Genomic DNA, 13,043 nt, shown 5'->3' with positions numbered 1-13,043 from the left:
CACTCCCTCAGTACTGACCCTCTGACAGTGCAGCACTCCCCGAGTACTGACCCTCCGACTGTGCAGCTCTCCCTCAGTACTGACCCTCTGACAGTGCTGCACTCCCTCAGTACTGACCCTCTGACAGTGCAGCACGTCCTCAGTACTGACCCTCTGACAGTGCAGCACTCCCTCAGTTCTGACCCTCTGACAGTGCAGCACTTCCTCAGTACTGACTCTCTGACAGTGCGGCACTCCCTCAGTACTGACCCTGTGACAGTGCAGCACTCCCTCAGTACTGACCCTCTGACAGTGCTGCATTCCCTCAGTACTGACCCTCTGACTGTGCAGCGCTCCCACAGTACTGACCGTCTTACATTGCAGCACTTCCTCAGTACTGACCCTCTGACAGTGCAGCACTCACTCGGTACTGACCCTCTAACAATGCAGCACTCCCTCAGTACTGACCCTCTGACAGTGCAGCACTCCCCGAGTACTGACTCTCTGACAGTGCAGCACTTCCTCAGTACTGACCCTCTGACAGTGCAGCACTCCCTCGGTACTGACCCTCTGACAGTGCAGCACTCCCCGAGTACTGACCCTCCGACTGTGCAACACTTCCTCAGTACTGACTCTCTGACAGTGCGGCACTCCCTCAGTACTGACCCTCTGACAGTGCGGTACTCCCTCAGTACTGACCCTCTGACTGTGCAGCGCTCCCTCAGTACTGACCGTCTTACATTGCAGCACTTCCTCAGTACTGACCCTCTGACAGTGCAGCACTCCCTCGGTACTGACCCTCTGACAATGCAGCACTCCCTCAGTACTGACCCTCTGACAGTGCAGCACTCCCCGAGTACTGACCCTCCGACTGTGCAGCTCTCCCTCAGTACTGACCCTCTGACTGTGCAGCACACCCTCAGTACTGACCCTCTGACAGTGCTGCACTCCCTCAGTACTGACCCTCTGACAGTGCAGCACGTCCTCAGTACTGACCCACTGACAGTGCGGCACTACCTCAGTACTGACCCTCTGACAGTGCAGCACTTCCTCAGTACTGACCCTCTGACAGTGCAGCACTTCCTCAGTACTGACTCTCTGACAGTGCAGCACTTCCTCAGTACTGACCCTCTGACTGTGCAGCACTCCCTCAGTACTGATCCTCTGACAGTGCAGCACTCCCTCAGTACTGACCCTCTGACAATGCAGCACTCCCTCAGTACTGACCCTCTGACAGTGCAGCACTCCCTCGGTACTGACCCTCTGACAATGCAGCACTCCCTCAGTACTGACCCTCTGACAGTGCAGCACTCCCCGAGTACTGACCCTCCGACTGTGCAGCTCTCCCTCAGTACTGACCCTCTGACAGTGCTGCACTCCCTCAGTACTGACCCTCTGACAGTGCAGCACGTCCTCAGTACTGACCCTCTGACAGTGCAGCACTCCCTCAGTTCTGACCCTCTGACAGTGCAGCACTTCCTCAGTACTGACTCTCTGACAGTGCGGCACTCCCTCAGTACTGACCCTGTGACAGTGCAGCACTCCCTCAGTACTGACCCTCTGACAGTGCTGCATTCCCTCAGTACTGACCCTCTGACTGTGCAGCGCTCCCACAGTACTGACCGTCTTACATTGCAGCACTTCCTCAGTACTGACCCTCTGACAGTGCAGCACTCACTCGGTACTGACCCTCTAACAATGCAGCACTCCCTCAGTACTGACCCTCTGACAGTGCAGCACTCCCCGAGTACTGACTCTCTGACAGTGCAGCACTTCCTCAGTACTGACCCTCTGACTGTGCAGCACTCCCTCAGTACTGATCCTCTGACAGTGCAGCACTCCCTCAGTACTGATCCTCTGACAGTGCAGCACTCCCTCAGTACTGATCCTCCGGCAATACAGCACTTCCTCAGTACTGACCCTCTGACAGTGCAGCACTCCCTCGGTACTGACCCTCTGACAGTGCAGCACTCCCTCAGTACTGACTCTCTGACAGTGCAGCACTCCCTCAGTACTGACCCTCTGACAGTGCGGCACTCCCTCAGTACTGACCCTCTGACAGTGCGGCACTCCTTCAGTACTGCACTGAAAATGTTAACATGAATTTTATGCTGAATTCTTCAACTCAAATTCGTGACGTTCCAATTCAAAGGTAACCAGCATATTGTAGCATAACGGGTTCATAGTTATGGTCATGAGATTGTGATGTGTAGCATGATGTAACAGGGAAATCAGCAGTCATTAGCGCAGTGGTTAGCACCGTGGCTTCACAGCGCCAGGACCCCGGGTTCAATGTTTTCCCCCAGATCTCCCCTTTAATCTTCCTACGAATCACTTTAAATCTATGCCCGCCCTCGTCACTGACCTCACTGAGGTGACTTGGTAACCAGGCCGTTCCCATCCACTCTATCCAAACCCTTCACAATTTTGTACATCTCAATCAAATCCCCGCTCAGCCTCCTTCGTCCCAATGAGAACAATCCCCAACCTATCCAATCTTCACTCACTGCTGCAATTTTCCAGTCCTGTCAACATTCCTGTCAACCTCCTGTGTCCCCTCTCTGATACAGTGACATCCTTTCTGTAGGGAGGTGATCAAAGATGCCACAAATCTGTACATAGGCCACAAAGCCTATTGGCCGGGGTGCTGACACCAATCCAACAACGGGTTGGTACCATCTGCAGAATATCTACGGGCTGGGGGGGGGGAATTGGAAGAATTCTTCAAAGGAAGGTTCAGGAGAAGTACGAAAGAGAAAGTGCTGGAAAATCTCAGCAGGTCTGACAGCATCTGTAGGGAGAGAAAAGAGCTAACGCTTCGAGTCCAGGTGACTCTTTGTGAAACTGCAAAAAATATAAAACATGACAATTTCTTACCTTCATCACATGACATAGTGATGTGCATCACATGACATAGTGATGTGCATCACATGACATAGTGATGCGCATCACGATGTAACAGTGATGTGTTAGAGACTTGGTCGGGGAGATGGAACAGTCCATGCTCGAGAAAGATTTACTTACCCAGTAGCTGATTGTGTACAGAGTGTAAGTAAAGGAGTTTTGAAGAAACCGACGTGAATCAGACCAAAGTCACTCACGGGTAGAAGGCAAACCATCCCAGTCTCGATGGGGCCATGAGATAGATCGACAAAACACTGGCACAGCGAGCTAGGCCTTTAATTTGGGATGTGAAGTGTACAGCACTTGGGTTCTCACTGATACCTGAATAAGACCCGGTGTAACGATGCTAGCCGCCGAAGGAATAGGATGCTTGATCTCCGCTTCATTCCAGTCACTGGATTACGGTTCTAATCTGTCCATTCAATGATGTAACAGCGGCAAAGCAATCCACCACAGATGCCGCCTTGGATTTGGTTTATTATACTGCTAAATCAGGGCCAAACTTTGGGGCTACTTTTGACTGCCTATCAGGAGGTGAGTTACCCGCTGCAGAACTCCCAGCTTCTCATCTGCTCTTGTAGCCACAGTATTTATATGGTTGGGTCCAGCTCAGTTTCTGGTCAATGGAAACCCCCAGAATGTTGATAGTGGGGTTTTTAATGATGGTAATGTCATTGAATGTCAAGATGCAATGGTTAGATTCTCTCTCTCGCTGGATGTGATCTTTGCCTGTCACGAATATGTGCCACAAATGTCACTTGCTTTTCATCAGCCCAAACAACATTCATGCCACACACGTTTTCCACAGAATCCAGACAGCACAGAAGGAGGCCATTCGGCGCATCGAGTATGCACCGACCGTCTGAAAGAGCATCCGACCTAGGCCCACTCCCGCACCCTATCCCCGAAACTCCACCTAACCTGCACATCTCTGATCTGTGGGAGGAAACCAAAGCACTCAGAGGAAACCCAGAGAGAGGGGAAAGTGCAAAGTCCACACAGACAGCCACACAAGGCCAGAATAGAACCCGGGTTCCTGGCGCTGTGAGACAGCAGTGCTAACCACTGCACCACTGTGCCAGGCAAAGACCAGTATGAGGTGGAAACTAAAGGACCTCATTAAAAAGGTGTGGTCACCCTGACGTAGGTATGAAGTATTAAGATCAGGGACCATTTAGTATGGGGACTGCCATCCAGTATTGATTTATGAGGAGTATGACAAGAGGTGGGCACAGAAAGAACGGGGGTTACAGGGTCATACCCATGCACACAATAAGACTGAGGATATTTATTCTTCTTACCTCTTACACCCACTGAAATCATCATTTCATAACTTTGTGACGGGCTGATGACAGAGAGCGTGTAGGTTCCTGAGTCAGACAGAGTAACATTTTTCAATCTCAGGGACAAGTTCCCTTTCAGCATCCAGTGGTTCCAGACCTCAGCTCTGTCCCGATAGCTCGGGTCCTGTTGTCCCAGGCTGCTATTGTGCATTGTGGAATTGTAGACTATCCCCATCGTCTCCATCTTCACCCAGTTGAACGAAGTGACACTGGATTCATCCTCAAAATGGTAATGGCAGCTGATAACAAGATCTCCTCCAACCTTCACTGTGAGTTGAGACTCCTCACACTTAACCTGCAGATCGCCTGAAACAAACATGACAAAGACTCACTGCTCAGTTCCAACCGGTCTCTTAGATATTAATAAATGTGAGGCAGCTGGGTTAACATCAGTAGAGATACAGTCAGTAACACAGGGTGCTGGGGGAGAGGGGTTACTGAGTGACAGTGAGAGGGAGCTGGATTAACATCAGTAGAGATACAGTCAGTAACACAGGGTGTTGGGGGAGAGGTTACTGAGTGACAGTGTGAGGGAGCTGGATTAACATCAGTAGAGATACAGACAGTAACACAGGGTGCTGGGGGAGAGGGGATACTGAGTGACAGTGTGAGGGAGCTGGATTAACATCAGTAGAGATACAGACAGTAACACAGGGTGCTGGGGGAGAGGGGATACTGAGTGACAGTGTGAGGGAGCTGGATTAACATCAGTAGAGATACAGACAGTAACACAGGGTGCTGGGGGAGAGGGGATACTGAGTGACAGTGTGAGGGAGCTGGATTAACATCAGTAGAGATACAGACAGTAACACAGGGTGTTGGGGGAGAGGTTACTGAGTTACAGTGTGAGGGAGCTGGGTTAACATCAGTAGAGATACAGTCAGTAACACAGGGTGCTGTGGGAGAGGGGTTACTCAGTGACAGTGTGGGGGAGCTGGGTTAACTTCAGTAGAGATACAATCAGTAACACAGGGTGCTGGGAGAGAGTGGTTACTGAGTGACAGTGTGAGGGACCTGAATTCCATCAGTAGAGATACAGTCAGTAACACAGGCTGCTGTGGGAGAGGGGTTACTCAGTGACAGTGTGGGGGAGCTGGGTTAACTTAAGTTGAGATACAATCAGTAACACAGGACGCTGGGAGAGAGGGGTTACTGAGTGACAGTGTGAGGGAGCTGGATTCACATCAGTAGAGATACAGTCAGTAACACAGGGTGTTGGGGGAGAGGGGTTACTGAGTGACATTGTGAGGGAGCTGGATTCACATCAGTAGAGAAACAGTCAGTAACACAGGTTGCTGGTAGAGAGGGGTAACTGAGAGACAGTGTGAGGGAGCTGGATTAACATCAGTAGAGATACAGACAGTAACACAGGGTGCTGGGGGAGAGGGGATACTGAGTGACAGTGTGGGGGAGCTGGATTAACTTCAGTAGAGATACAGACAGTAACACAGGGTGCTGGGGGAGAGGGGTTACAGAGTGACAGTGTGAGGGAGCTGGATTAACATCAGTAGAGATACAGTCAGTAACACAGGGTGCTGGGGGAGAGGGGTAACTGAGTGACAGTGTGAGGGAGCTGATTCACAGCAGTAGAGATACAGACAGTAACACAGGGTGCTGGGGGAGAGGGGTTACTGAGTGACAGTGTGAGGGAGCTGATCATCAGTAGAGATAAGGGCAGTAACACAGGGTGCTGGGGGGGAGAGGAGATACTGAGTGACAGTGGGAGGGAGCTAGATTAACATCAGTAGAGATACAGTCAGGAACACAGGGTGCTGGGAGGCGGGGTTCCTGAGTGGCAGTGTGAGGGAGCTGGATTAAAAGCAGTAGAGATACAGTCTATACCACAGGGTGCTGGGGGAGAGGGGTTTCTGAGTGACAGTGAGAGGGAGCTGGATTAACATCAGTAGAGATACAGTCAGTAACACAGGGTGCTGGGGGAGAGGAGTTACTGAGTGACAGTGCGAGGGAGGTGGATTAACATCAGTAGAGATACAGTCAGTAACACAGGACGCTGGGGGAGAGGGGTTACTGAGTGACAGTGTGAGGGAGCTGGTTTAACATCAGTAGAGATACAGTCAGTAACACAGGGTGCTGGGGGAGAGGAGTTACTGAGTGACAGTGACAGAGAGCTGGATTAACATCAGTAGAGATACAGTCAGTAACACAGGGTGCTGGGGGAGAGGGGTTACTGTGTGACAGTGTGAGGGAGCTGGATTAACATCAATCGAGATACAATCAGTAACACAGGGTGCTTGGGGAGAGGGGTTACTGAGTGACAGTGCGAGGGAGCTGGATTAACATCAGTAGAGATACAGTCAGTAACACACGGTGCTGGGGGAGCGGGGTTACTGAGTGACAGTGTGAGGGAGCTGGATTAACATCAGTAGAGATACAGTCAGTAACACATGGTGCTGGGGGAGAGGGGTTACTGAGTGACAGTGTGAGGGAGCTGATTAACATCAGTAGAGATACAGTCAGTAACACAGGCTGCTGGGGGAGAGGGGTTACTGAGTGACAGTGTGAGGGAGCTAGATTAACATCAGTAGAGATACAGTCAGTAACACAGGGTGCTGGGGGAGAGGGGATACTGAGTGACAGTGTGAGGGAGCTGATTAACATCAGTAGAGATACAGTCAGTAACACAGGGTGCTGGGGGAGAGGGGATACTGAGTGACAGTGTGAGGGGGCTAGATTAACATCAGTAGAGATACAGTCAGTAACACAGGGTGCTGGGGGAGAGGAGTTTCTGAGTGACAGTGAGAGGGAGCTGGATTAACATCAGTAGAGATACAGTCAGTAACACAGGACGCTGGGGGAGAGGGGTTACTGAGTGACAGTGTGAGGGAGCTGGATTAACATCAGTAGAGGTAATCAGTAACACAGGGCGCTGGGGGGGAAGGGGTTACTGAGTGGCAGTGTGAGGGAGCTGGATTAACATCAGTAGAGATACAGTCAGTAACACAGGGTGCTGGGGGAGAGTGGTTACCGATTAATAGTGTGAGGGAGCTGGATTAACACGAGTAGAGATACAGACAGTAACACAGTGTGCTGGGAGAGAGGGGTTACTGAATGACAGTGTGAGGGAGCTGGATTAACATCTGTAGAGATACAGTCAGTAACACAGGACGCTGGGGGAGAGGGGTTACTGAGTGACAGTGTGAGGGAGCTGATTAACATCAGTAGAGATACAATCAGTAACACAGGGTGCTGGGGGAAGGGGTTACTGAGTGACAGTGCGAGGGAGCTGATTAACATCAGGAGAGATACAATCAGTAACACAGGGTGCTGGGGGAAGAGAGGTTACTGAGTGGCAGTCTGAGGGAGCTGGATTAACATCAGTAGAGATACAGTCAGTAACACAGGGTGCTGGGGGAGAGGGGTTACCGATTAATAGTGCGACGGAGCTGGATTAACACGAGCTGAGATACAATCAGCAACACAGGGTGCTGGGAGAGAGGAGTTACTGAATGACAGTGTGAGGGAGCTGGATTAACATCAGTAGAGATACAGACAGTAACACAGGGTGCTGGGGAAAGAGGGGTTTACTGAGTGACAGTGTGAGGGAGCTGGATTAACATCAGTAGAGATACAGACAGTAACACAGGGTGCAGGGAGAAGAGAGGTTACTGAGTGACAGTGTGAGGGAGCTGGAATAACATCAGTAGAGATACAGTCAGTAACACAGGGTGCTGGGGGAGAGGGGATACTGAGTGACAGTGTGAGGGAGCTGGATTCACATCAGTAGAGATACAGTCAGTAACACAGGGTGCTGGGGGAGAGGGGTTACTGAGTGACAGTGTGAGGGAGCTGGATTAACATCAGTAGAGATACAGTCAGTAACACAGGGTGCTTGGGGTGAGGAGTAACTGAGTGTCAGTGCGAGGGAGCTGGATTAACGTCAGTAGAGATACAGTCAGTAACACAGCCTGCTGGGGGAGAGGGGATACTGAGTGACAGTGTGAGGGAGCTGGATTAACATCAGTAGAGATACAGTCAGTAACACAGGGTGCTGAGGGAGAGGGGTTACTGAGTGACAGTGCGAGGGAGCTGGATTAACATCAGTAGAGATACAGTCAGTAACACAGGGTTCTGGGGGAGAGGGGTTACTGAGTGACAGTGTGAGGGAGCTGGATTAACATCAGTAGAGATACAGACAGTAACACAGTGTGCTGGGAGAGAGGGGCTACTGAGTGACAGTGTGAGGGAGCTGATCATCAGTAGAAATGCAGTCAGTAACACAGGGTGCTGGATGAGAGGGGTTACCGAGTGACAGTGTGAGGGAGCTGGATTAACATCAGTAGAGATACAGTCAGTAACACAGGGTGCTGGGGGAGAGGGGTTACTGAGTGACCGTGTGAGGGAGCTGGATTAACATCGGTTGAGATCCAGTCAGTAACACAGGGTGCTGGGGGAGAGGGGTTACTGAGTGACAGTGTGAGGGAGCTGGATTAACATCAATTGAGGTATTCAGTAACACAGGGTGCTGGGGGAGAGGGGATACTGAGTGACAGTGTGAGGGAGCTGGATTCACATCAGTAGAGATACAGTCAGTAACACAGGGTGCTGGGGGAGAGGGGTTACTGAGTGACAGTGTGAGGGAGCTGGATTAACATCAGTAGAGATACAGTCAGTAAAACAGGGTGCTTGGGGTGAGGAGTAACTGAGTGTCAGTGCGAGGGAGCTGGATTAACGTCAGTAGAGATACAGTCAGTAACACAGCCTGCTGGGGGAGAGGGGATACTGAGTGACAGTGTGAGGGAGCTGGATTAACATCAGTAGAGATACAGTCAGTAACACAGGGTGCTGAGGGAGAGGGGTTACTGAGTGACAGTGCGAGGGAGCTGGATTAACATCAGTAGAGATACAGTCAGTAACACAGGGTTCTGGGGAGAGGGGTTACTGAGTGACAGTGTGAGGGAGCTGGATTAACATCAGTAGAGATACAGACAGTAACACAGTGTGCTGGGAGAGAGGGGCTACTGAGTGACAGTGTGAGGGAGCTGGATTAACATCAGTAGAGATACAGTCGATAACACAGGGTGCTGGGGAGAGGGGTTACTGAGTGACAGTGTGATGGAGCTGGATTAACATCTGTAGAGATACAGTCAGTAACACAGGACGCTGGGGGAGAGGATTATTATGTGACAGTGTGAGGGAGCTGGATTAACATCAGTAGAGATACAGACAGTAACACAGGGTGCTGGGAGACGGGTGACAGTGCGGGGGAGCTGGATTAACATCAGTAGAGATACAGTCGATAACACAGGGTGCTGGGGGAGAGGGGTTACTGAGTGACAATGTGAGGCAGCTGGATTAACATCAGTAGAGATACAGTCGATAACACAGGGTGCTGGGGAGAGGGGTTACTGAGTGACAGTGTGATGGAGCTGGATTAACATCTGTAGAGATACAGTCAGTAACACAGGACGCTGGGGGAGAGGATTATTATGTGACAGTGTGAGGGAGCAGATTAACATCAGTAGAGATACAGTCAGTAACACAGGGTGCTGGGGGAGAGGGGTTACTGAGTGACAGTGCGAGGGAGCTAAAATAAAATCGGTTGAGATACAGTGAGTAACACAGGGTGCGGGGGGAGAGGGGTTACTCAGTGACAGTGTGAGGGAGCTGGATTAACATCAGTAGAGATACAGTCAGTAACACAGGGTGCTGGGGGAGAGGAGTTACTGAGTGACAGTGCGAGGGAGGTGGATTAACATCAGTAGAGATACAGTCAGTAACACAGGACGCTGGGGGAGAGGGGTTACTGAGTGACAGTGTGAGGGAGCTGGTTTAACATCAGTAGAGATACAGTCAGTAACACAGGGTGCTGGGGGAGAGGAGTTACTGAGTGACAGTGACAGAGAGCTGGATTAACATCAGTAGAGATACAGTCAGTAACACAGAGTGGTGGGGGAGAGGGGTTACTGTGTGACAGTGTGAGGGAGCTGGATTAACATCAATCGAGATACAATCAGTAACACAGGGTGCTTGGGGAGAGGGGTTACTGAGTGACAGTGTGAGGGAGCTAGATTAACATCAGTAGAGATACAGTCAGTAACACAGGGTGCTGGGGGAGAGGGGTTACTGAGTGACAGTGCGAGGGAGCTGGATTAACATCAGTAGAGATACAGTCAGTAACACACGGTGCTGGGGGAGCGGGGTTACTGAGTGACAGTGTGAGGGAGCTGGATTAACATCTGTAGAGATACAGTCAGTAACACAGGCTGCTGGGGGAGAGGGGATACTGAGTGACAGTGTGAGGGAGCTGGATTAACATCAGTAGAGATACAGTCAGTAACACAGGCTGCTGGGGGAGAGGGGATACTGAGTGACAGTGTGAGGGAGCTGGATTAACATCAGTAGAGATACAGTCAGTAACACAGGGTGCTGGGGGAGAGGGGTTACTGAGTGACAGTGCGAGGGAGCTGGATTAACATCAGTAGAGATACAGTCAGTAACACACGGTGCTGGGGGAGCGGGGTTACTGAGTGACAGTGTGAGGGAGCTGGATTAACATCAGTAGAGATACAGTCAGTAACACACGGTGCTGGGGGAGAGGGGTTACTGAGTGACAGTGTGAGGGAGCTGATTAACATCAGTAGAGATACAGTCAGTAACACAGGCTGCTGGGAGAGAGGGGATACGGAGTGACAGTGTGAGGGAGCTAGATTAACATCAGTAGAGATACAGTCAGTAACACAGGGTGCTGGGGGAGAGGAGTTTCTGAGTGACAGTGAGAGGGAGCTGGATTAACATCAGTAGAGATACAGTCAGTAACACAGGACGCTGGGGGAGAGGGGTTACTGAGTGACAGTGTGAGGGAGCTGGATTAACATCAGTAGTGATACAGTCAGTAACACAGGGTGCTGGGGGAGAGGGGTTAGTGAGTGACAGTGCGAGGGAGCTGGATTAACATCAGTAGAGGTAATCAGTAACACAGGGCGCTGGGGGGGAAGGGGTTACTGAGTGGCAGTGTGAGGGAGCTGGATTAACATCAGTAGAGATACAGTCAGTAACACAGGATGCTGGGGGAGAGTGGTTACCGATTAATAGTGTGAGGGAGCTGGATTAACACGAGTAGAGATACAGACAGTAACACATTGTGCTGGGAGAGAGGGGTTACTGAATGACAGTGTGAGGGAGCTGGATTAACATCAGTAGAGATACAGACAGTAACACAGTGTGCTGGGGGAGAGGGGTTACTGAGTGACAGTGTGAGGGAGCTGGATTAACATCTGTAGAGATACAGTCAGTAACACAGGACGCTGGGGGAGAGGGGTTACTGAGTGACAGTGTGAGGGAGCTGATTAACATCAGTAGAGATACAATCAGTAACACAGGGTGCTGGGGGAAGGGGTTACTGAGTGACAGTGCGAGGGAGCTGATTAACATCAGTAGAGATACAATCAGTAACACAGGGTGCTGGGGGAAGAGAGGTTACTGAGTGGCAGTCTGAGGGAGCTGGATTAACATCAGTAGAGATACAGTCAGTAACACAGGGTGCTGGGGGAGAGGGGTTACCGATTAATAGTGCGACGGAGCTGGATTAACACGAGCTGAGATACAATCAGCAACACAGGGTGCTGGGAGAGAGGAGTTACTGAATGACAGTGTGAGGGAGCTGGATTAACATCAGTAGAGATACAGACAGTAACACAGGGTGCTGGGGGAAGAGGGGTTTACTGAGTGACAGTGTGAGGGAGCTGGATTAACATCAGTAGAGATACAGACAGTAACACAGGGTGCAGGGGGAAGAGAGGTTACTGAGTGACAGTGTGAGGGAGCTGGAATAACATCAGTAGAGATACAGTCAGTAACACAGGGTGCTGGGGGAGAGGGGATACTGAGTGACAGTGTGAGGGAGCTGGATTAACATCAGTAGAGATACAGACAGTAACACAGGGTGCTGGGGGAAGAGGGGTTTACTGAGTGACAGTGTGAGGGAGCTGGATTAACATCAGTAGAGATACAGACAGTAACACAGGGTGCAGGGGGAAGAGAGGTTACTGAGTGACAGTGTGAGGGAGCTGGAATAACATCAGTAGAGATACAGTCAGTAACACAGGGTGCTGGGGGAGAGGGGATACTGAGTGACAGTGTGAGGGAGCTGGATTCACATCAGTAGAGATACAGTCAGTAACACTCCAGGGGAGTGACAAAAAAAAAAAAAAAAAAAAATCAAGTTAATTAAGTAAAGTAATTAACTAGTTAAGGGAATTTGGTGCTCACCTGAAGGAGGTGCAGAGAAGCAGACCTGTGAGGGAGTCTCTGGAGCAACTACATCACAGCCAGCAGGTAAGTGTTTGGCTTGTAACTGGTAAGTGATTTCTCTCTCTTTGACTTTCTCCTAGCTGTGTAGTGTAGTTCAAATTTAACTTCAGGTTTAAGTCATGGCAGGAGAGCTCAGACCCGTGTCATGCTCCTCTTGTGAGATGTGGCAAGTCAGGGACCCTTCTGGTGTCCCTGACTCCTTCATCTGCAAGAAGTGTGTCCAACTGCAGCTCCTGTTAGACCGCTTGACGGCTCTGGAGCTGCGGATGGACTCACTTTGGAGCATCCGCGATGCTGAGGAAGTTGTGGAAAGCACATTCAGTGAGTTGGTCACACCGCAGATTAAAATTACTGAGGCAGATAGGGAAAGGGTGACCAACAGACAGAGGAAGAGTAGGAAGGCAGTGCAGGGATCCCCTGCGGTCATCTCCCTCCAAAACAGATTTACCGTTTTGGAAACTGTTGGGGGAGATGGCTCACCAGGGGAAGGTGGCAGCAGCCAGGTTCATGGCACCGTGGCTGGCTCTGCTGCACAGAAGGGCGGGA

General features: G+C 50.8%; 1 protein-coding gene across 1 annotated transcript in view; it reads right to left on the bottom strand.

Annotated features, from left to right (window-relative positions):
• The window catches only part of LOC140428233 (V-set domain-containing T-cell activation inhibitor 1-like), a 79,249-nt gene that overhangs the window by 13,762 nt on the left and 52,444 nt on the right, over positions 1-13,043 (bottom strand). The window contains exon 3 of the mRNA XM_072514484.1: positions 4,185-4,532. Coding sequence (XP_072370585.1) covers positions 4,185-4,532 — 348 coding nt within the window. The remainder of the gene's footprint in view (positions 1-4,184; positions 4,533-13,043) is intronic.

Source organism: Scyliorhinus torazame, chromosome 1 (genome assembly GCF_047496885.1).
Source record: "Scyliorhinus torazame isolate Kashiwa2021f chromosome 1, sScyTor2.1, whole genome shotgun sequence".
Classification (NCBI taxonomy): Eukaryota; Metazoa; Chordata; class Chondrichthyes; order Carcharhiniformes; family Scyliorhinidae; genus Scyliorhinus; species Scyliorhinus torazame.
The sequence above is the reverse complement of the archived record's forward strand: the minus strand, read 5'-3'. Positions and strand labels throughout refer to the sequence as shown.